At 42.2% G+C, this 22,070-nt stretch overlaps 1 protein-coding gene across 2 annotated transcripts in view; it reads left to right on the top strand.

The window, feature by feature from the left end:
• The window catches only part of A1CF (APOBEC1 complementation factor), a 78,758-nt gene that overhangs the window by 27,590 nt on the left and 29,098 nt on the right, over positions 1 to 22,070 (top strand). For both annotated transcript variants that reach the window (XM_043596144.1, XM_043596145.1), the window contains exons 3-4: positions 15,595 to 15,729; positions 17,623 to 17,753. In XM_043596144.1, the coding sequence (XP_043452079.1) occupies positions 15,595 to 15,729; positions 17,623 to 17,753 (266 nt within the window). The remainder of the gene's footprint in view (positions 1 to 15,594; positions 15,730 to 17,622; positions 17,754 to 22,070) is intronic.

A 22,070-nucleotide genomic window follows, 5' to 3' on the forward strand; every position in this document is an offset into this window, starting at 1 on the left:
CAGATTGAAAACTAGTGTTAGGGATATTAATTATCTTACTTGAAGAAAAAATGTTGCCATTTTTACCGTCAGACAACGCATTTTCATTCCCAGCTGTACTCTATCAACCACATGCTTTTCTAACTTAACCAAATCCACGTGCTTTCATGGAATACAAATTTCATATGGATAACAATTAAATATGCTGGGTCCTTTTATTACATATTCCTTTGTCAGATTGTTGCCAAGTGTACTACGTGTAGTTATGTTGAAATGTTACCAAAAATATTTAAGTTTTTCTTTTTACTTTCTTTGTATCTGGAACACTCATGCAAAGAGAGTGGTGGTACCCTTTTGAAAGCAAATTCTTTTTTTGTAATGTTTATTTTTATTTTTGAGAGAGAGAAAGAGAGAGAGAGAGACAGCGTGAGCAGGGGAGGGGCAGAGAGAGAGGGAGACACAGAATCCGAAGCAGGCGCCAGGCTCCGAGTTGTCAGCACAGAGCCCAACGTGGGGCTCAAACTCACAAACCGCAGAATCATGACCCGAGCCAAAGTCTGACGCTTAACCAACTGAGCCCCCCAAGCACCCCAATTTCTTAATATTTATGTATAAGGATGTTCCTCTTCTGGAAGTGAATCTGTACAGGTCCAAATATAATGCTACGAATGTCTATAAACCTGTCGAGGGTGGCATTATTTACAACACCTCAACATCGTAAACCTAAATGTGTTGAAGAAAATTATTAAATAAAACGATGAATATATAATCATTACATTCAACAAGCAGAACTTGATGAGAACTGATCACAAAACAATGTACATCACCTGTTCAATGTTATTCTAAGCCCTGGTCCGTCCTTTTCCCCCAAGTGAAATTCAGGGCAAGCCTCATGACTTTTCTGGTAACTTGCAGGTAATAAAAAAAGTTCCACTCAATAATAGGCCTGGTGTAGTATGAGAGAAACTTCCAAGTTATAGCTACTTCCCTTCGCAAGTATGTCAGGGTACAGGGTGCTTCCCGCTTTCTTCCTCTGTGCATTCCGAAGCCTAACTTCCCATGCCAGTCTGCGAACTACACCTGCTGACTCCGAGCTGGAGCAGGAGGAAGGGATCGAAGCGGAGGGGAGGGGGCAGGTGGGTGCTTACAACGACACTGTGATCATCTCCAGTGTCCAGATAAGGAAAACAAGGCACGATTGATTCGGTAGCTTGCCCACGATTTACAGGCTATAATTCTATGGCTATTAGCCAGAATTTCTGGCAAGATTATACAGAACTAAGAGCTGTTATAATATTATCTTTATGATTGATATTTTAGTGATTAGCATGCCAAGGCATGCAAACAATATTTGGTTGAGCCTAAACTTGGTAACATGATTCACTCTAGGTAATGCTATTTCTGTGTTAGCAGAATGACTCTTGGGTCAGAAATTCTTCCGTAATGTAAAACCTAGAATTGCCAAGTCGCGCTCTCCCAATCAAAAGCCTCTGATCAGGGTCTAAATACATACATGACAACCGTGTTGAGTGAATTGGAAGAGCTCTCCTGATTTTGGCTGCAAAGTGCAGGAAGCCACTCAAGACCTCAAGTTGGAAACCTGTGGTTTAACCTATTCTTGGCCACATAGCAGGTGTACGATCTTCCACACATCCCTTAATTACTCTTGGCCTTAATTTCCAGAATACTGGCTAGGTCTTACCCCAAAGCTGCTGGTCACAATGCTGCAATCCTGGTATCTGTTCAATCCAGTCGCTGGTCAGCAGACTGGAGTAAGTGACTGAAAGAGGTGTGTTGGAGGCACAGCCTCGGCGCTTTGGGACTTAGGGGAGACCCTCCAACCTTCTCCGTACTTCCGCCTTCAAAAACAGAGGGCAACATCAGGTTTCTTTTTTCATTTTTTTAAGATGAAATTTATTGTCAAAATGGTTTCCATACAACGCAACGCCCAGTGCTCATCCCAACAGGTGCCCTTCTCAATGCCCATCACCCACCCATCTCTCCCTGCCACCCCCCATCAACCCTCAGTTTAATCTGTTTTTCAGAGTCTCTTATGGTTTGGCTCCCTCCCTATTTTTTTCCCTTCCTCTCCCCCATGGTCTTCTGTTAAGTTTCTCAGGATCCACACAAGAGTGAACAGGTTTCCTTTTTTAAGTCTCTACACAGGGTGCCGTCTCTGGGTGGCTCAGTTGGTTAAGCATCTGACTTCGGTTCAGGCCATGATCTTGCAGTTTGCGGGTCTGAGCCCCCACGTCAGCCTCTTTGCTGTTAGCGTGGAGCCTGCTTTGGATCCTCTGCCCCCCTCTCTCACTCTGCCCCTACCCCGCTTACACTCTCTCACACACTCTCTCTCTCAAAAATAAATGTTTCAGAAAATAATAAAAAATTACAATAAAAATCCCTGCACAAGAACTTAAGATAAAGAAACATCTGAGTACAATTCAGGGAGCATACCCACAAAAGGGCCATTTAAAATTTTATGGTGCCTGCCAGTTAGATTTTTGGAGGATTTCTTTTTGTTGGATCTTTACAGCCTGTGGGATGGAACGTTGAATACTTGCAAAACAAGAACTCAAAAGCCAGGGGGTGACTAATTGGTGCTCTCTTATCACCGGCAGGACAAATACAGCTGTCAAAAATAGAATTTTGCAGGTTACTTAATAACACGAGCCAGTCTTTTCTATCCCAACTGATACAACACCTTGCGCCTTTGAGGGTTTGAAAACACCCGCTTGTTTAAAACAAAAAAAGATGTCGTAAAGCACATCTTTGGATATCGATAGCTGAAAATTTTATCAAAGTATCTCAGAGAATACAAGGAAGTTCACGCGGTCCCCTGCATTCAGTAGACGTTCAATAAGTGTGGCTAAAGTCTGTGTGATGGTGACAAGTTAAACTCTCACCTTCACACTTGCATTAGGGCCGAGTGGAAATATTTTGGAAGAAAGTATGCTGGCTGTTTCCTTGCAGGCACCCTGTGTCTCCAGACAATGTAATTACATGAGGTGCTTTCTACCCCCCTACTTTTTCATTCTTAACTGAACTTGCCAAATTTCCCAAAACAAATATGTTTTTGAGCGTCAAAGAAAAGAAATCAGATTATGATGACCCTTTCTTCAAGAATGCATGAATAATGTGGGTCATAAACTCTGGCATGTGATGGTCCTCCCACCTGGAATCTTCTCTATAACACCAGAAAGATATTATGTTTTCATAGATGAGCGTTTGCAGGAAACTTCCTGCCCAAGGTGCAATCAGTTTACATCAATTTTAATTCTATTAAAACTAAAATAGATTTAATAAAGATTGCCCTCGAGTAGTCTGAATATTTTTTAATTTTTTTAAGTGTTTATTATTTTTGAGAGAAAGAGAGAGACAGAGTGTGAGCGGGGGAGGGCAGAGAGGGAGGGGGTACACAGACTCCAAAGCAGGCTCCAGGCTCCGAGCCATCAGCACAGAGCCCCACGCAGGGCTCGAACTCACAAACCACAAGATCATGACCTGAGCTAAAGCCTGACACTTAACCTACTGAGACACCCAGGCACCCCTGAATATTTTTTAAAGTAGGATACTTGATATGATATTACTTATAAATACTTACGTTTATCATGTATTCCCATACTTTTATATTATTTTTAAATAGTTCAAAATATGGTATGGATTAGCACTGTTTGTTCAACTACCCTATTGATAATCTATTTTCTATTTTTAATGTTTACTTATATTTGAGACAAAGAGTGCACAGGAGGGGCAGAAAGAGAAAGAGAGAGAGAGAGAGAGGAAAAGAGAGAATCTCAAGCAGGCTCTGCACCAGCAGTGCTGAACCCAACGTGGAGCTTGAACCCCCAAACTGTGAGGTCATGACCTGAGCTGAAACCACGAGTTGGATCCTCACTGAGCCACTGGGCGTTCCCCCATCACATTCCTAATCTAATGGCTGTTTTTAGCACACATAAAGCATTTTATTTGTTGTTAGTTTTTGTTTCCTTAGTCCCTACTATTGAATACAATGTGCAAGTGGAAGGCCTTGGGGTTACAGAAGTATAAGATGTAGTGTCTGACCTAAAATGCGTAGAATGTTGTTGCAATGAAAGTTTATCCAAAATTAAAAATGCATTGAGTGAGGAATACAGCTGTGGGCATTACCTTTCTGTACAGAGTGATAAAACAGACCATCCCCTGACCTAATGAGTGAGGACCAATATTTACACATAGGGATGTTCCTCATAGTGAAATGTATAATGTTGAAAGTTTAGATACATCCTAAATGTCCAATAAAATATTACCGCTCACAGAAAATATGATCACCCTTCCATTTACCAGTTATATAGTCATGTAAAACTATGCTTTCAAAGAAAGTCTTGGAGAAATGTCCAAACACGAATGTTTACCTAAAAATCAGAACGCAAAGCTGTATACAGCTTCCAAATAATATTCTGAGAGATTATTTACACATGGTAAAAACCCTAAAAAGTAATAAAATGTAATCTTTGATTAGGGTAAATTTTTCTTGCCTGATGTTCTTCCCCCCTCCCCCCCAAACTTTCTATAGTGGGTATGGACTATTTTTATTGTAAGGGGAAAAAGTCTCATGAAGTGGGGAAATGTTCTAAGCAGCATTCCATTAGCAGTAGAAAAATTGGGGAAATTTCATGGAGAAAACCTCATTATTAAAGGTGCAGGATAGTAGTACCTGGGTTCGTCAGGCTGGTCTTTCAAATCTTTGTATGTGTGAAATTGGCTTAATATTGATATAACCCAACCCTTTCATCTTGCAGTCAGAAAACAAGCCCCAGGGTTATACAATTCAGTAGAGACATGACCCAGAGGTCAGCAAACTGGACCCATGACTCAAATTTGGCTCCTGCCTGTTTTTGCCATAATCTCAGCCTACGAATGATTTTTCACATTTTTAAAGGGTTGTCTTTTAAAAAGCCAAAAATAGCAACTATCTGGGGCTTGACAGAAAAAGTTTGCTGCCCCCGACTCTAATGCTTACGCTAGTACTTTGTTTTAGAGGCAAATCCGCTGTTTTTTAAGAAAATTCCCCATAACACAGATGAGTGTCTAAACGTCCTGAAAAGAAGCAGGTGGTGCCTATTTCTCCTACCCACCCCCGCCAGCTCCAGCTTGAGCCCTCATTCGCTCATTGACTCCACAAAGAGGGACATGGGTCCTGCCTTCATAAAGGTTATTCTCAAGGGACAGGCAGAAAATAACTGAGAAACCAAATAACCACAGATCACGTTAAGAGCCACAGGTATCATAAACCGGTCGTGTGTCAGAGAATGGCAGGTGACCCTCTTCAAGCAAGAGGACACTGATGCTGGGACTTGGAAGACATGTGCCAACAAAAACAAACCTTGCAAGGAGCCAGAGAAAATACCATCCTTGGCAGAGGGGACCACTTGGGCAGGACAACTGAACCAAAACATTTATAAAATGCACAGCACTTTTGAACAGCCAAGACATCAGTGCATCTTACTTTCGAAGACCCAGTAAGATTACACTAGATAAATTAGAGAAATGAGTGGACTCCATCCTTCCCCTCTGTTAATCAGCCATGAGCCTGGGTTCCTGGAAACAGGTCCCTCAGACTAGGGACAAAATACAGCTTAATTCCCACCCCTCGAACTTTGCTCATGGTGCATATTCTCTTACATGGACTTTCAATACAGCTGTATATCTTAATTATAATTTGTTCACCTCCTCAACAAAACTCACGTAAAGGTACAAGTCCTAAGTCAGAAAGGATAGTGTTAGATCAAATATAAATAGGATTGGGATACCATCCCTCTCTAAGGGTGCCCCCAAAATAACTCCCTTCATCTCTCCAGTTTTGTATGACGTACTTTAGTCCTTTTACTTGGGTAGTTCTTAAGTTGCAATTTTTTTCTTATGAATAATGCAATGGAAATAAGCAACTCGGGATCCCAGTGTTTACAATTGGCTTCATCCAGATTAGCACCGAGAGGGGCAGCTGGGAAAACACTGTGGCATTGGCATTCCTTCCCAGCCACCACACAAAGTCCTGGGGACAGGAATAGGAATTTGACTTCATGGTAAAATATAGCTCTCAGGTTCTACTTTTCCTTCCAGTGCCTGTGACCACCTGCTCATGTCCCGGCTATCCAAGGACATAAGTCATTCACCAAGTGTGTTAATACTATTTCTTGAAATAGGGAGACTAAGCCTGAGAACAGGATGGGGCCAGTTTATCATCAGAGACACACATTTCCCTAAGCTTCTCACCCCAGCCACCCACAGACCAACTTTGAAACTCCTAAGAAGCTTTGCTTCTACGAGGCACAAGTGCCACAGCACGGTATGGCAGACTCCAAATGACACAATAGTCCCATGAATCTTTCTGAGGAAAACGTATGCCTGACAGGTGACAGGAACCTCAGGATTCTGAGAAATAGAAATGCATTCCTGAAGTTATTTGCAGACATCAATGAACTTCTCCTCAAATAGCTTCAAAGAGGATTGGTTATTTATGAGCTCTTCAATATAAGGTTCAAAATCTTTGGAAACTACATCTGATGGTGTTTTTCCTTAAACTACAAGCACATGGGGTTTTCCATGTAAAAATAGGTGTGAACTTCATGACTCAAATATATAGAAGCATGGACAGCTCTTTGGGACTATGGACTTCACTTATAGGCAACTTCAGGACTTCTCAAATTATTGTTTCTTTAATACTGATCAAAACAAGTATTAAGGGTTATCAAAATAAATATTTTAAAATTATTTTTAATGTTTATTTATTTTTGAGAGAGAGAAAGAGACAGAGTGCAAGTAGGGAAGGGGAGAGAGAGAGGGAAACACAGGATCTGAAGGAAGCTCCAGGCTCTGAGGCATCAGCACAGAGCCTGATGCAGGGCTTGATCTCACACACCGTGAGATCATGACCTTAGCCAAAGTCAGACACTTAGCCAAATGAGCCACCCAGGTGCTCCTCAAAATAAGTATAATAGTGAACCAAAAATAAGTGACTCTTCACTTAAAGAAACTGAGAGTTTGTCATGAGATTCAAAGATAGCTTTCCAACATAGGCAAAGACTAAAAAAGGCAGCTCACACAACATGCAGTCATGAATCTGTGTAGGATTTCATACTTGCGATTCTTTTTCAACATTGTTTCAGAGGTGCAGGGGAGAGAGCGGAGATGATGTTAAATGAAGCCTTAACACAGCATTACGTGACTGAATCTCAGAGTAGGAATTATGCTACAGCTGACGCTTGAACAGTGTGGGGGTTGGGTGCTGACCCCCGACACACAGTCAAAACTCTGCCTATAACTTTTAACTCCCCCCAACTTAATCACTAACAGCCTACTGCTGACCATAAAAGGTCAATTAACACCAATTAATATGATATATTATATATATATATATATGTATATACACAGTACTCTTACAATAAAGCTAGACAGAAGATGTCAAGAAAATCATAAGGAAGAGAACATATATTTACAGAACCGTAAAAAATCTGCACCTAAGTGGACCGGCGCAGTTCAAACCCCCAGTGGTCCAAGGTCAACTGTAGTTTCCGTCCTCCTTCAGGCTTTCTGATAGGAAGAGTTAGTTGTTGGAGGTACGTCTTAAACCCCTCCCCAGCCCCTGCTGATCTTTTCTTAAACACCGAGGACAGGACTCGGGCTCAGAGGTTTTAGACAACAAGCCGAGCGACACTGTGATCATGATTTCCCTCGTGTACGGTTGTTTTCATAATTGCCTTCCAGTTGTGCGAAAGGATCTTGCTATTTCACTTATAAGAATAATTCAGGTTTTCTTTTTTGCCTAAGCTTCTTTAAGAAAAAGAAACCGATGCAAAGAAAGTCTTTAAGTAATAGGATAGGTATCAAGCAGACATGCAATCAGAAAGATATTGATTCTTTAAATTTCCACAGCATTCCCTTTAAGGGTCCTTTTGACTAACTCACAAAACATCCTCTGAACATTGTCCCACAATGAACTGTGGGGTCAGGGTAGCCTCCCTTTCAGGAGCATTCTATCACCGTCACAAGACTTTTGCCATCACCCAGTCAGCCCTGTTTTTTATAAACAAAGACTTTAAAGTCGGGAAAGGCTACGTGTCTTCTCAAATCCCTCAGCTTGCCAGAAATTAAAATTCACGGGGAATTTGGTAAGGAGAATAATTACTGTATAAAATTCCTCTCGTGCCAAAAAACAAATGCATTAGGTGACATTCTTGGCATACGTTGAACCAGGTAGGACAGGATAAGAGGTCGGTCCCTCAAACCAACGTTCTTCACCTGCATGTGGACCGATGTCTTTATCTGTAATGTGGACAGCTTTGTATAATGTAACCAGATCTCCGTCTACTGGAATATTAATTCAAAAAGGCGAACTGAATCTATAATTGGGCCTATTGAATAAATCACACGTTCTGAAAGGTAAAAGCCCAAAAAGGATAAAGGAATCACCAAAGCTGTTACCCAGTTATTTCTTGGGTGGGATCAAGAGGTTCTTATAGATTTCAGCAGTGTGTCCACGCACGTGCCTGGAGCCAGATGAAGGCGTGAGCACGGTGAATCTGGTCTCACACAAACAAGTGCTGTGGGGTCCATGGATTTTGTTGCAAAATGTGAACGCAGGATCTTAGAAGTGAGTTGGCATTTTACTTTTCTTCTTAGTAAAGGCAGACACACTCCAAAAAGTTTTTCTGATTTCGAAATTTTCATAAGGATGTTCTTGAATTGACTATTCCCATGAAATTGGCCAGAAACGCGTATTATAAAGAGCTTTACAAGATACAAGGTATGTTTAAAGGGCTGTTGGCTTTTGAATGCTTCAAATAGTGAATTGCTGAATTCCAAAAGAATGGTTTGCCACATGTAATCCTTCAAGGGAAAAGGAAATTATTACAGGTTATTAAATGCAGCACTTGATAATGTCAATTAGTTCTGCCTCCGTAAGACGACAAGTAACGTGAGATGACATTAGGAGTGTTTTGCAAGGCAACAGGCCTTCAAAAGTCAGCTTTCCAAAGTGAAACAAGAACGTGATTCCTAATTTGCTAAAAAAAGTCATTTTCATGGGAGAACTGTAGCATATATTTTTTTTTGTGCGATCAAACATAAGGACTCTGCTGAGAGTGAAGTTTCCAAGAGCCAAAATCGATTTGTGATTCTTTTTGTGATCTTTGCCATGAATGCACGCCACCAAGAATATTATTCAGAATTTATTGAATCAGCCATTTCTATTCAAGTTAAGTTTAGAAGTAAACTTTCTCTCACTTATGTAAACAGAAAAGCCACAGGTTTCATATAATTACATGTTTTCTCATGTACAATAAAGTGCCTCCTGAGATAAAACATCGGCCTGTAAACTACGTAATATCCCCCACACCACGTTTTCAGAAACACAAAGCTGTGTGAGGAGAAAGTTCAATTTGTACTTGCTTATTATATCCCTGCTTTAGCTTTTCCTCTCGGTTTCCAGAGGTGGTTTCGCTTTCTGCCAATTGCCACATCCCATTTATTCAGCCCTTACATCACAATTATTATTGCTCTATTTGTAGAAAAGTAATACCTGACATTCATATTGAGCATGCTTTTAAAGGGCTGTAAAAAATATAGCTAATAATTGGTGGGGGGTGGGGGGACACCTGGATAGCTCAGTCGGTGAAGCATCAACTCTTGATTTCTGCTCAGGTCATGATCTCACGGTCATGAGATAGAGCCCCAAATCGGGCTCTGTGCTAACAGCATGGAGCCTGCTTGGGATTCTCTCTCCCACTCTCTGCCCCTCCCCCACTCACACTCTTTCTCTCAAAACAAAGTATTAAAAAATTAAGAACCAATATGTAACTAATAAGGGTCATGTCAAATTCAACAGTATATAAATTTAAAAAACTCTGCTCCCTAAAATTTCTCAGCCTAAAATAGATTTTACCAACCTGAAGTCACTGATGTTAAGTTGTGAGAGTGAATAATTAAAACACAAACAGATGATTATCTTTATATAGAATCAACAAAATGAGTGCTCCCCACATCACCATCTGCTGTCCTCAGACAACAGAAAGGTCCTAAGCAGACCAAAAGTGAAATCACATCTAAGAGGATCCTTTGGGTGCATCTCATTTAAGTACTCTTACATTTGCCTTGAACCCTATGACATAGGAGATATATAGGTGGTATATAGGTGGGAATAGAAATAATGCCTAATAACTTTATTCAATCTTACAAATAACTGGGAACACACGGTATTAAGTCATAAACTTCAAAAGACACAGTCCCGAAAGATGTTCTTGATACACTGACGTTGACTGTTGAGAACAGTCTACAAGAGTCTGGCCTCTGAACCAGTGCTCTGGCCATGGCCCCGGTGACTGGCATGCTTGCAAAGGCTACAAATGCCACCAAGCCTGAGTGGACCATCCAGCACCTGAGCTAACAGGAACAGAAATAAATATAAACATCAGCAATTGGAAAATGGGCAAGAGAACATCTGAAAACAGTTTAGTAAGGGACCGTACACAATTTCTTCCCCTTGGCAAGAAAAAACAAAGGACTAAAGGCAACCACGATGAGGATTACAGATCATTTCCAAAGAATCATTCAAGGAATTAAAATTACTGTTCAGGAAATTAAAAAAAAGAAGAAGACTGTAAGAGGGTTTATTAATTAATCTCCTTCCAGTTTATAAATGGGCTCACTAAGAGGAGACAACAAACCATCTGGTCTCTAGGTCTGGTGAAGCTGAATGAAAAAAGTAGGCATAGTGCAACATGAAGAATTATGAGAAAAATGCTTTCGTGACTGTTAACAGTATATGTCCCATGAAATTCATCAGATTGAGAATTATTGGACCCTCAGACTAGTGTTTTCTGCAAGAAACTAAACCAGTGTGACTTTAGGTGAGCCCTGTAATATCTCTGGACTCAATTTCCTCATCTGTAAAATGAGCATATTGGGTTAATATAAAAACCAAAGAAAAATATCATCACAGGCATAGGGCTTAGGATTCAAATTTTGTCTTTGTAACTTACAGCTTGAGTGACTTGGGACACAGTGTGTGCCTTGGATTTTTCATCTCTAAGATGAATGCTATCATCCTGTTGGGTTTGTTGAGATTAAGCGAGTTAATACATGGAAAGCCCATAATTTAGCACAGTAACTCAATTAGGGTTAAGTGTTGTGGGATTTTTTTTCCTGCTACTATTGTGTGTAAATAACAGAAGTCAACTCCTGCCGGTTACGCAGGAAAGAAGTTTACTATAAGAGTGTTTGTTTATAATTTTGGAGAACTAGATTTAAGAGTAAGCTTTCAGGGGGGGGGGTTTAAGGTTTTTAGGAAGTATGGTTTTAGGAAACCACAACACAAATCTGGAATAATAAGAAAATATATCATGGGCGCTCGACATTATAAGTTTGCACCAGTATGATTCCTACACCAGAATTCAAGTTCACTTTATTGTAACCATGACTGTCCCAGCTGCAAAAGAATTTGGAATGACAAGTATCTGGCCTTTCTTAACTCTTGTAGGAAAATGCAATTTTGCTCAGATCCCCCAGATGTACAAAAAGAGCAGATGCCAGGTGGTCAAAATGAACTCAGCCCATGTGACCTCATGCTAAAATTCATTGCCTACAATCATTTATGAAAGTGCGAGTGGTTTCACTCAACATGGTATACATCATTTCTTAAAGACTCTACGGTTCCATAATGAAAGATTTAAAATCTGTGACAGAGGAACTTTCAAATACTCTTGATATATAAACTGAATGACTAGGTAGGCTCAGCATCCAATATGTGAATTCAACCCCCTGGATTTATAGTTAGAATTAGGTCTGCAATTTGTCATTTACCTAGGTGAAGGTTTCTATGTATGTATGCGTTATAACAGACAGTAAGTGGTTTCCAGATCTTCCATTAGAAATGTACAGGTTCCCAGAGTTTAATGAACATCCTCTCAAGAAAAACAAAAACCTATATTCTCTCTCTCGGAACTATTAATACTTTTGTGCTGAGGGAATGTGTCCCCTGAGAAGGACATCAGCCAGTCGGGGAAAGAGCCATTATAAGCGGGCTTTATCTATTTTAAACTCCTTAACTATAAAAACAGTGCCAAAAATACCGACAATACAGCTCCCAACTGTCCTTTCTGAGTAATGGACAGCTATTCTAATACCATGACTAACGCCCAGCGTGGTCTTAAATTGGTCTAGACTTCCAGCCTGGTGTATTCCAAGTCCAGTGGGTGGTGGGTAGAACAGATCTCCCCCAGGCATGAACTTTGAGGTGTCTCTGAACCAGCCAGACTCTGTGATCCCCAAAAATATCCTTGGGGAATTTTTTTCAAGTGTTCATAGAAACCATAGAAAGACAATAAGCTCTCCTGTGCAGTCATCTTGGCTCATAAGCAGATGAAGCCTCCCATGCACGTGATGTCCACAAAATAGTCAGTGATATTTTTAGCAATTATAGCAAGAAAGAAAGTTGAAGGGAAAATTTTAAAGGTCAATCTGTTGGTTGCCTATTTATTTTCCAACTGTCAGACAAAGCCTGCCAGATCAGAAATTCTGGAATCGCTACTTTAGTATTATGGGATAAAAGTTGGGTTTCTTCAACCTGAAGAATAAAAATACTACCAAATTTATGCTGTGTATTCCAATAATCCATCGACTAGACCTCTAGGCATTTAACATGCACAGAAATCGCCCCCAAGGGATCATCCTCAACCAAATGGTGAGGGTCAAACCAAGAAGGTGGATTTTACTTTGGTGAAAGAAATATGCCTCCTTATAGGCAACAGATATTAGATATGTCCTTCCAAAATTTGTGTAATAAAATGATTGGAAATTGGAAAGGATTTTAAATGCAGCAGAGAGCTTGCAATTTAACAGCATGCTGATTTTTTTTTTCTTAAATGAGTGTTTAAAGGTATGGATCTAAGTGATTAAGCTTCCATATAACAAGGCAAAATGTGGGGATAAGGCTGATGGTCTCTGAAACCATACTGCCTGGGTTCAAATCCCAGCTCTGCCTCTTCCCAACCATGTGACCTCAGCAAATTACTTAATCTGCCTAGGCTTCAGTGTTTTGGGTAAAACCAGGAGAGCCATGGCCCTGAACCTGTGACGTTCTTTAAGGGTTACGACAGCGTCTGGTATATAGCAAGTGCCGTATAGGTTTCTGTTGGACAAGAAATAAATAGAAGTTTTTAATACATCTCTGAAAATATCGACTTCGTATTTTTCTTTTTTTTTTTTTAAATTTTTTTTTTTAACGTTTATTTATTTTTGGGACAGAGAGAGACAGAGCATGAACAGGGGAGGGGCAGAGAGAGAGGGAGACACAGAATCGGAAACAGGCTCCAGGCTCTGAGCCATCAGCCCAGAGCCCGACGCGGGGCTCGAACTCACGGACCGCGAGATCGTGACCTGGCTGAAGTCGGACACTTAACCGACTGTGCCACCCAGGCGCCCCTCGACTTCGTATTTTTCAATAAATTCTTGGTTAAGATACAGCTCACTGAACTCTTAAGGAGTTTTTTCCCCCTATAAGTATAAAACATTTCATTTCTCAGTGATGTAAATGTTTTGCTGCTAGATGGGTCTGCCAAAATACAGGGGAAGGAAAAAAGGATAAGAACTCTTGAGGCAAATGTTTAAATACTCAGTAAAAGAAGCACCCAGTTGTCGGAAGCATAAAATAATCAAGGCAAAGGTAGAACACCCATCCGACGCCCTTTTTTTTTAATTGAAAGCAACATGATACAAATTAGGAATAAAAAAGTGATCACGACCAGAGACGTAATTTACGTTGTGATCCAAAAGCCTTTGTGCTAATACTTATAAAATAATTGAGGAAGTCTCAACTTGGGATACAGAAAGATTTAACAGTGAAACTAGCGGCCACTTTACTTTTGATTTTTTTTTTAATTTTTTTTTCAACGTTTATTTTTAAGACAGAGAGAGACAGCATGAATGGGGGAGGGGCAGAGAGAGAGGGAGACACAGAATCGGAAGCAGGCTCCAGGCTCTGAGCCATCAGCCCAGAGCCTGATGCGGGGCTCGAACTCACGGACCGCGAGATCGTGACCTGGCTGAAGTTGGACGCTTAACCGACTGCGCCACCCAGGCGCCCCTACTTTTGATTTTAAACAATCCTGTAAAACAAGGTCTTTAAACAACTAACATCTGACTTTTAAGAATCTACGTGGAAAAATATTTGGAAACGCAAAAAACACTAACTGCTTCTACAGATGGGTAGGGTGACGCACTGGGAAATGTTTCTTTTTACCTTATATATTTACCGTGTTTTTTCTCTTCTACGTTACTGTTTTCTCCAACAACGTATGTCATTTTATAGTTTAAAACTTCTTATAGTTTAAAACTTCTTAAAGTATCACTTGTAGAAGTTAGCAATGAATACTGTCATTCCGTCCCCTATATTCACCTTTCTCCAAAAGTCATAATAAGGGTGTAAAGACAAAGATCTCTGGCTTTGCCTAAGTGGGAATAAGAAGACCCTCCCCAGCAAATACACTATCCCAGGTCAGCAATGGTGGACCAGGCCCACACTTCACATGGGGCCCCTGAAGTTGCTTTCCGGTCTTCAACTTCTGGAAAAATAAAGACAGTAATGCTATCTTTAATATCTAATGTCTAGTAAAGAAAAGAACCAGAACTACTCCTTCCCAAAGAAGGCCAAGGGTTGGTTGGTTTCACCAAGGGTTAGTTAAGACAAAGCCAAAAGAAGGAGGAAGAGGAGGAGGAGGAGGGGGAGGAGGAGGAGGAGGGGGGAGGAGGAGGGGGAGGAGGGGGAGGAGGAGGAAGAGGAGGAGGAAGAGGAGGAGGAAGAGGAGGGAGGAGGAGGAGTAGGAAATTCTATTTGGACTGAGAACAGCTCTGTTCCCCACAAAGAGATCCAACATTAGTAAACCCCTCTCACCATCCTGTCAGCTTTGAAAACAGATTTAGGTTTCTCACTAGCTACCCCCAAAATTAGCCAATCCACACCTTCAAACATTAATCCACAATGTTTCTATGTAGGGGCTCCCATGGCCTCCCTTGCTTGGCCAATGAGAGGGCCCGAATTCAGGGAGACGAGAAGAGAATTCATCACTATTGGCTATGAGATGCCGAGAACGGTGCCACGCATATTTGATGTATTATCTCCCTTAATCAAAAAGCCAATATTATCCCCACTTTGTATATGAGAAAACTGAGGTTCCAAGAAGTTAAGCCATTTGCCCAAAGCCCTATAGCTAGTGAGTCATAGAGCCAGGCAGCCCAACTCCAGAACCCTTACCGCCACCCCACAGACTCCAGGTTACAGCAGAGCCTCAGATTGAAATTATTGTCCAATCCTTTGATGGTCAGGCATTGGTGAGTGTGAACAACAATAATAATATCTGTCCAGCACCTGACACATTTTCATGACACTTATTGCAAGCAAGTTGCTGAAGCACAGAGCATGGTATTAAAATCCACGTAAAGGACCTTGATTTTATCCTCTGACCAGCTATTACTTGTCAATGATAAATCTGTTCCTTATCATGACTTTGAAAATAACTGAGGCACTCAAACTAAAGGTCTTACTGTTTTCTTCTCTCCCTCGTACAATCCACCCTGGATTTGCAGGAAAACGGGCAAAGAAAATATGGTGGACCTCCACCTGGCTGGGATGCTGCACCCCCAGAAAGGGGCTGTGAGATTTTTATTGGGAAACTTCCACGAGACCTTTTTGAGGATGAACTTATACCATTATGTGAAAAAGTGAGTCAAAATTTAATTTTTTTTTCAAGGGGAAAATACTCCACACTTTGTTTCACACTTGTTCTTGGTCAGTGATGGTGTCTCTTCCAACTGCTGTTCCTCAACAGGGACAAAGTTAAAACCTTCCTGTGAGTGGTTGTCCCCTTATTGCCACTGACTTGATGTAGCTCTTCCTTGACTGACAGCTTGAACTGCTGCTGCTAACTTTCAAATTCTGATCTTTGATCTGAAATGGCACAGACATATGGAGTTCGCAGCAAGATAGCTATCAGTCTATAATAATACTCCAACAACCTTCCAGAATAAGATACTTCTCCAACTTGACATTTTAATCCGGTTTTAAAAAGTATACCCTTTGCATTTAAAGAATGCGTGCACTTGTCGTGGCTCAAAGGTGTATCCACACATAGTGATTCAGAATGAAATTTCCTTCTACAGGTTTCAATTTGTCTGCCCTAAGGCATCAACAAGATTAATAATGTAGTTTCTCAAAGTCATTATATAGTTAAGGAATACATTTCCTCGTTTTAATTCCAAGCGATACACTGTTACTAAACCCAAACTTACAGGGAGGACACAAAATTAAATTTTATTTTTATTATTTTACCAAGTGGTGTTTCAACAGCCCCATTCCTAGAAAAGTTAAAATTTTTTTAATGTTTGTTTATTTTTGAGAGGGAGAAGACAAAGTGCAAGTTGAGGAGGGGCAGACACAGAATCCGAAGCAGGCTCCAGGCTCTGAGCCGTCAGCACAGAGCCCGGCGTGGGGCTCAAACTCATGCTGTGAGATCATGACCCGAGCCAAAGTCGGACACTTAACCGACTGAGCCACCCAGGTGCCCCATAGAAAATTTAGAAAAAATTTCTTTCTCTAAATGCCAAAATCGCTTGGATGTATAAGTCAGCCTCAGTTTCGGAACCATTCCTAATTTTGTACAAACAATCTCATTTGGCATGTGCACAAACTATGGGGATTTAATCCGGTAAGAATCTTAGATACTGAACCTGAAAATGGGGAGGAGGCAGTTCCAAGGGGTAACCAACCACCAGGGTAGTCGCACACATTTAATGACACCTCTTCTCCCTGTATGTGCCTGGCCTGTTAGGGTCACTCATCGTACAGTGGCCAGCAATAATAAATTACTGAGCCTGGCTTGCCGGAGAAGATTTGTGGTAGCAAGAAGGAATAGTTTATAGGCAAAGCAAAAGATCTGAGGCCAGAGGGATACGGTGAGTGTCCTCCTACTGTGGAGGTCCTGATGTTGGGCCAGTCACGTAAGACTAGCACCGACCTTCAGCCTACAGATGAAAAAAACAACAGGAATTCCCAGATCGTCCTCTAAATCACATCTTCCCTGTACATCTTGAGATCATGGTGGCAGAAAGACAGCTAAGAAATCAGCTCAGCAAGGTTTCAAATGAGCATCCGGGTTTTTGTTTTAAACATCAGTGGTGGAGTATGACCAAGGAAAGAGAAAACTATGGAAACTTCAGAGGCAATGTAGAGGGCAAGGACAAATCTGTCAAGACATTGTCCTTCTGGGGACAAACGCGTTTTCAGGTCCCTGGGATGGGGGATAGATCCATAGATAACTGAATGATGAAAGGCCATTTACTCCGTTGAAAACATACTCTGTTAAGTCAGGCTGAAATGCCACGTGTACACGTTTTCGTTATGTAACTTGACTTTGCCCGTGAGTCAGATAGCAGATCCGAACCCAGAATGAAACTATGCAAAGCGTTCCACACGGGATGCAAATGTCAAACATAGCAGAGGTAAGACTTCAGAAAACGTTGTGTGGGTGTGTTTTCACTTGGAAGGACAAATAGACAAACTGGACTCTCTCTCTCTCTCTCTCTCTCTCTCTCTCTCTCTCTCTCTTTTCCCTGCAGATGGGTAAAATTTATGAAATGAGGATGATGATGGATTTTAATGGCAACAATCGAGGGTATGCTTTTGTAACTTTCTCAAATAGACAAGAAGCCAAGGACGCCATCAAACAACTTAACAACTACGAAATTAGGTAAGACCCGCCTCTCCTGATGGAAAATGAAGCAGACAACGGATCTGCATAAATATGTGCTGGGCACTGTTCAACACATTGGAAATATCAGGATACCCTTCCCTGTAAGCAAATGGATACAGATTGTTTAAGAGTAGGACAGTCATAAGTGGACTCGAAGAAAGCAAACGCAACAAACAAAAAGCAGAACCAGACCTACAAATACAGAGAGCAAAGTGATGGTTGCCGGGGTTGGGGGAGCCGAACAAAATGGGTGATAGGCGGGGGGAGACACAGGCTTCCAGTCATGGAGTGAATAAGTCACAGGGATGAAGGTCACAGCATAGGGTACGATGGTACTGTAACGGCGTCTTATGGTGACAGACGGTAGCTATGCTTGTGGTGAGTATGGCACTCTGGGCTTTCATAGCACTTGAATGCCATGTCACATTGTGTGTCAACTACACTCGAAAGATAAATTAAGAGTGAAAAAATAAAACCACCTGCGAGGAAATGGCTACTCTAACTTGGTGTCCTTAAGAACCTGCCCTCCGGGATAAGTAAAACTGTACACGCAACTTGAATGGAAAGAGTCAGCCGTCACAGCCAGACCTGGAGGAAGACGATTCCAGAGAATAAGAACACCAAGGGCAACGTTTCCCAAGTGGGAACAAGCTCAGTGTGTTAGAGAACAGCACCGAGGAGTTGGAAACAGATGGGAGAGTTGAAGCTGATGCAGTTGGAGAGCCCTATACACCGCGATTCAAAATTTAGCTTTTATTCTAATAAAAAGGGGAAAACATTTCACTAGGTCTGTGCTTTTTAAAACAGAACTCTGGCTGTTGGGTGAAGTAACAGGTAGGCAAAGATGGAAAGGGGGAAGCTGCAGCGGGAGACTCATTTAGGTCTGGACGACAGATGATGGCAGGTGTACAGGGGCCGGCAGTGCAGGTGCTCAGAGAAGCCGAATCTGGGATGCCTTCTGGAGGTTGCACAGACAAGACGGGCTCCATATTGGATTGAGAGTACAAGCGATGTTCGAATTCAGGGAAGAAAGCTAGAATGTGGGTCCCAGTATCTGTGGATGAGATAGAGTCACTGAGATGGGAAAGAATGAGAGAATAGCCTGCTGGACACATGAAGAGCTGAGTTGGGGTGGATTTACATTCGAGATTCATGCGAGACATCTCGGGGGAGCGGTTGAAGAGGTGATCGTCTGCATGATATCAGAGTCAGGACAGAGGTCACAGAGCCAGCCAAACATAGGTGATGTTGCAAATCATGGGACCAGTGGAAGGTTCCAGGGCACAATTGGCCCTGTGCAATCAATAATTGGCTTTTATTGGCTGGAAATATGACTAGCATCACGAAACGGAGTTCTAACACCTTCACATAGAGAGGGAACTGTCCTGAATTCTCTCATAAAGGAAGTCCTGGGCCACCTGGAAGAAAGATTAGTGGAACCGTTGAAAAGTAATAGCTTTGGGGTCAGACAGGCTTCGCCTGAGTGCCAGCAAGTGACATAACCTCTCCGAGCCTCAGTGTCCTCCTCCCTAAAGTGGTGATATGAGTCCTCATTTCATAGGTGTTATTGTGGGGATGCTCTAAAGATTTTTCAATGTTTACCCCAGTAATAGGTCAATAAATGACAGAACTCTTACATATTAGCACATTCATCAATTCCAAGATGCAGTTTTCATTGATTTCCTCTCTGCCTCTGAAAATTATTGTCATCCTAGACGTGAATAGAGAGCAGATTTCCTACAATTATCTTTTCCCTCACTTCCTTCCTCTACGCCCCAAATAAGTCACGTATTATCCTCATAATTCTGTAAAATCAATTACTGGGTCATTTTTCTTAAAACTCTCCAGCCGCCGAGATATTGACTGGATTGGCAACTGTAACAGCCCAGCCACCCCATCCCAAGGTCAGAGCCTGGAACCCGGGTGTGGAGGAAGGTATCCAGGAAGTTCCGCACATGGCTCCACGGATCCCAAAGAGTTCTGTCTGGAATGTGGAGGGTTGTCTGGCATGGGAACCAGGCAATCAGAGCACAGGTGCCTTCGGAGAAATCCTGGAACCTCGTGCGGCAAGTTTTACCATCAGCACATAATTACTCACGTGTTCTTGGCATCTGTCGCGGAAAATAATGCACTCCTGAACTGTTTTGGACAGGGCCACAGCAAGCTCTATTTTAATGTAACTTTTAAATATTCCAGCCACAAGGATCTGGGGATCGGAAGAGTCCCCACTCCTTGCTCTTTCATGGAGCCTAGACATCTTAAGAGCAAGAGTTATCCCCAAAATAGCTTTGAAGTTGAGGCGGATGTTGACTCAGCTACGTAGGGAATCAGCACGGGTCTCAACACGTTGTTACACCCTGGGGCCTGTCCGTGCTTTGGGAAGAGAGAGAGGCTATGAATAATGAACACAATCGATCCATTACAGTCCCTGACCCGTAACAGAATTCTCTGTGACTTTCAGGGTCTTCAACTATAAAAGAGGTAAAACGATACTTACCCCGTGGGGGCATCGTGAAACATAAATAGACCATGCAGTGAAGCTCAGTGCCTGGCACAGATCACATGCTCTATGAGTGTTTGCTGATGATTACAGCAGACAGGAGGAGGAGGGAGAGGAGAGGGAGGAGGAGGGGGAGGAGGAGAGGGCGGAGGACGAGGAATATTATAAAGCATCGGGAAAGAGAAAGCTGGTGAAAGTCAAAGTTCAGGTTGGATGCCAGAAGCAAGGGGAAGGCACAGAGGTACTTTAAAAATCACAGTGTGGGATAAATAGAATATGAAGCCAAAGAATAGATACCCTAGAGCCGTCCTCACCTGCTCCCGCTCTGCCTTGGATCAGTCCTGCCAGAGAGAGAACCTTTCTCGCAGAGAAGGATAAACTTCAACTGGCTCTTAGCCACCCTTTCTCAGGGGATCGATAAGGTTCTTTATGCGGAAAAGACCCACAATTGTCGTATCATCCTCCTCCTCAGCAAATATTCACGGAGATTTGTCTCATGCCTGGCTTCTAGAGACATGAAAGCCGTGCCCTCAGCTTGTGAGAGGTGGCTTTTCACCTCCAAGCAGCGCTGGGAAAGTGCAGGACAAACCACACAGATTTAAAACTAGGACACGGAGGCTCCAGGCTCCACCTGCTGGCCACTGACACCTGACTGGCCCTTCCTCAAAAAGAAGAGACTTTCTAAAGAAATAGTATCTTGGCATAGAGGGGGGGTTGAAGGTAAGCAAGCGAAACAAAAACAAAAATCCTGAAGATTACTTTATCCACCCTTCCCTCCCCCCCCCCAACCCCGGGGAAAAACCACATTCCTGGGGCAATGTCAACCAGACTGTAATGGACCTGTCACACCTCTGATACTGGGTCCCCAGCTCTTCAGCAAGGCATGGAGGACACCGGGGCAGGGCCCCTGTCCTGGTGACAGCACCTGCACAGGACTCGACACCACCAGCTCCCAGAAAGCAGAGCAACCCCCCCCCCCCCCGCTCACCCAGCTGAGCGCCTCTGCTCATGACGCACAAGTCATTTCTGTTAATGGAACTTTACCCATTTTTAATAACTTCCTGTTATTAGAAAAGTCACACAGCCTGATATACAACAAATAGCAAAAGCCAAAATGAAAAAAAAAACATTAACGTGCAAACCATTCCTCCATAACCCCGTTGCCCCGAGATAATCACTATGTTGGCTCTTTATTGCCTTCCTAGGTTTTCAGCACCGTGTCCATCAAAATGGTCTCCTCATATATGTATTTTGCCATCTATTTTGAAGCCAGCAGCATATTGTGAGCCGTTTTTTAACCAATAAATACCCTTCTACATTACTACCCATAATGACTTTCGAGCATTCTACGGTATAAATGCCCGTCTCTTGTTCACCAGTGATTCTCAGCCAGGAGCAGTAGCATTCACCCAAAGGGACATTTAGAAAGATGAAGAGGCATTTTTAGACGGCCTAACGGTGGCCATTAGGATTTAGTGAGGAAGAACCCAGGGTGACAAGCCTGTTATGGTGCACAAGGAGGAAACGTCCAACCTCAGAGTCGATATCATCTCAGCCAAGAGGCCTTACGCCGGTCCTGGATGCTGGGATATTTTGATTATTTCCAATCTGGGGACTATTTTAAGTAATAGCAGTGAATATCCTTACAAAAAATGTTGGTGTTCAACTCTTCCCTAAAGATACTTTCCCAGAAGGGGCACTATGTGCCCCCAAATCATATACAAAAGATTTCTGACACATTTCCCCAAATGTCCCCCCAGAAAAGCTTAACCTGCACTCTGCCGGTGGAGATGAACATTAACTTGCTAATCAGC

The sequence above is a fragment of the Prionailurus bengalensis genome, chromosome D2 (assembly GCF_016509475.1).
Source record: "Prionailurus bengalensis isolate Pbe53 chromosome D2, Fcat_Pben_1.1_paternal_pri, whole genome shotgun sequence".
Taxonomy (NCBI): Eukaryota; Metazoa; Chordata; class Mammalia; order Carnivora; family Felidae; genus Prionailurus; species Prionailurus bengalensis.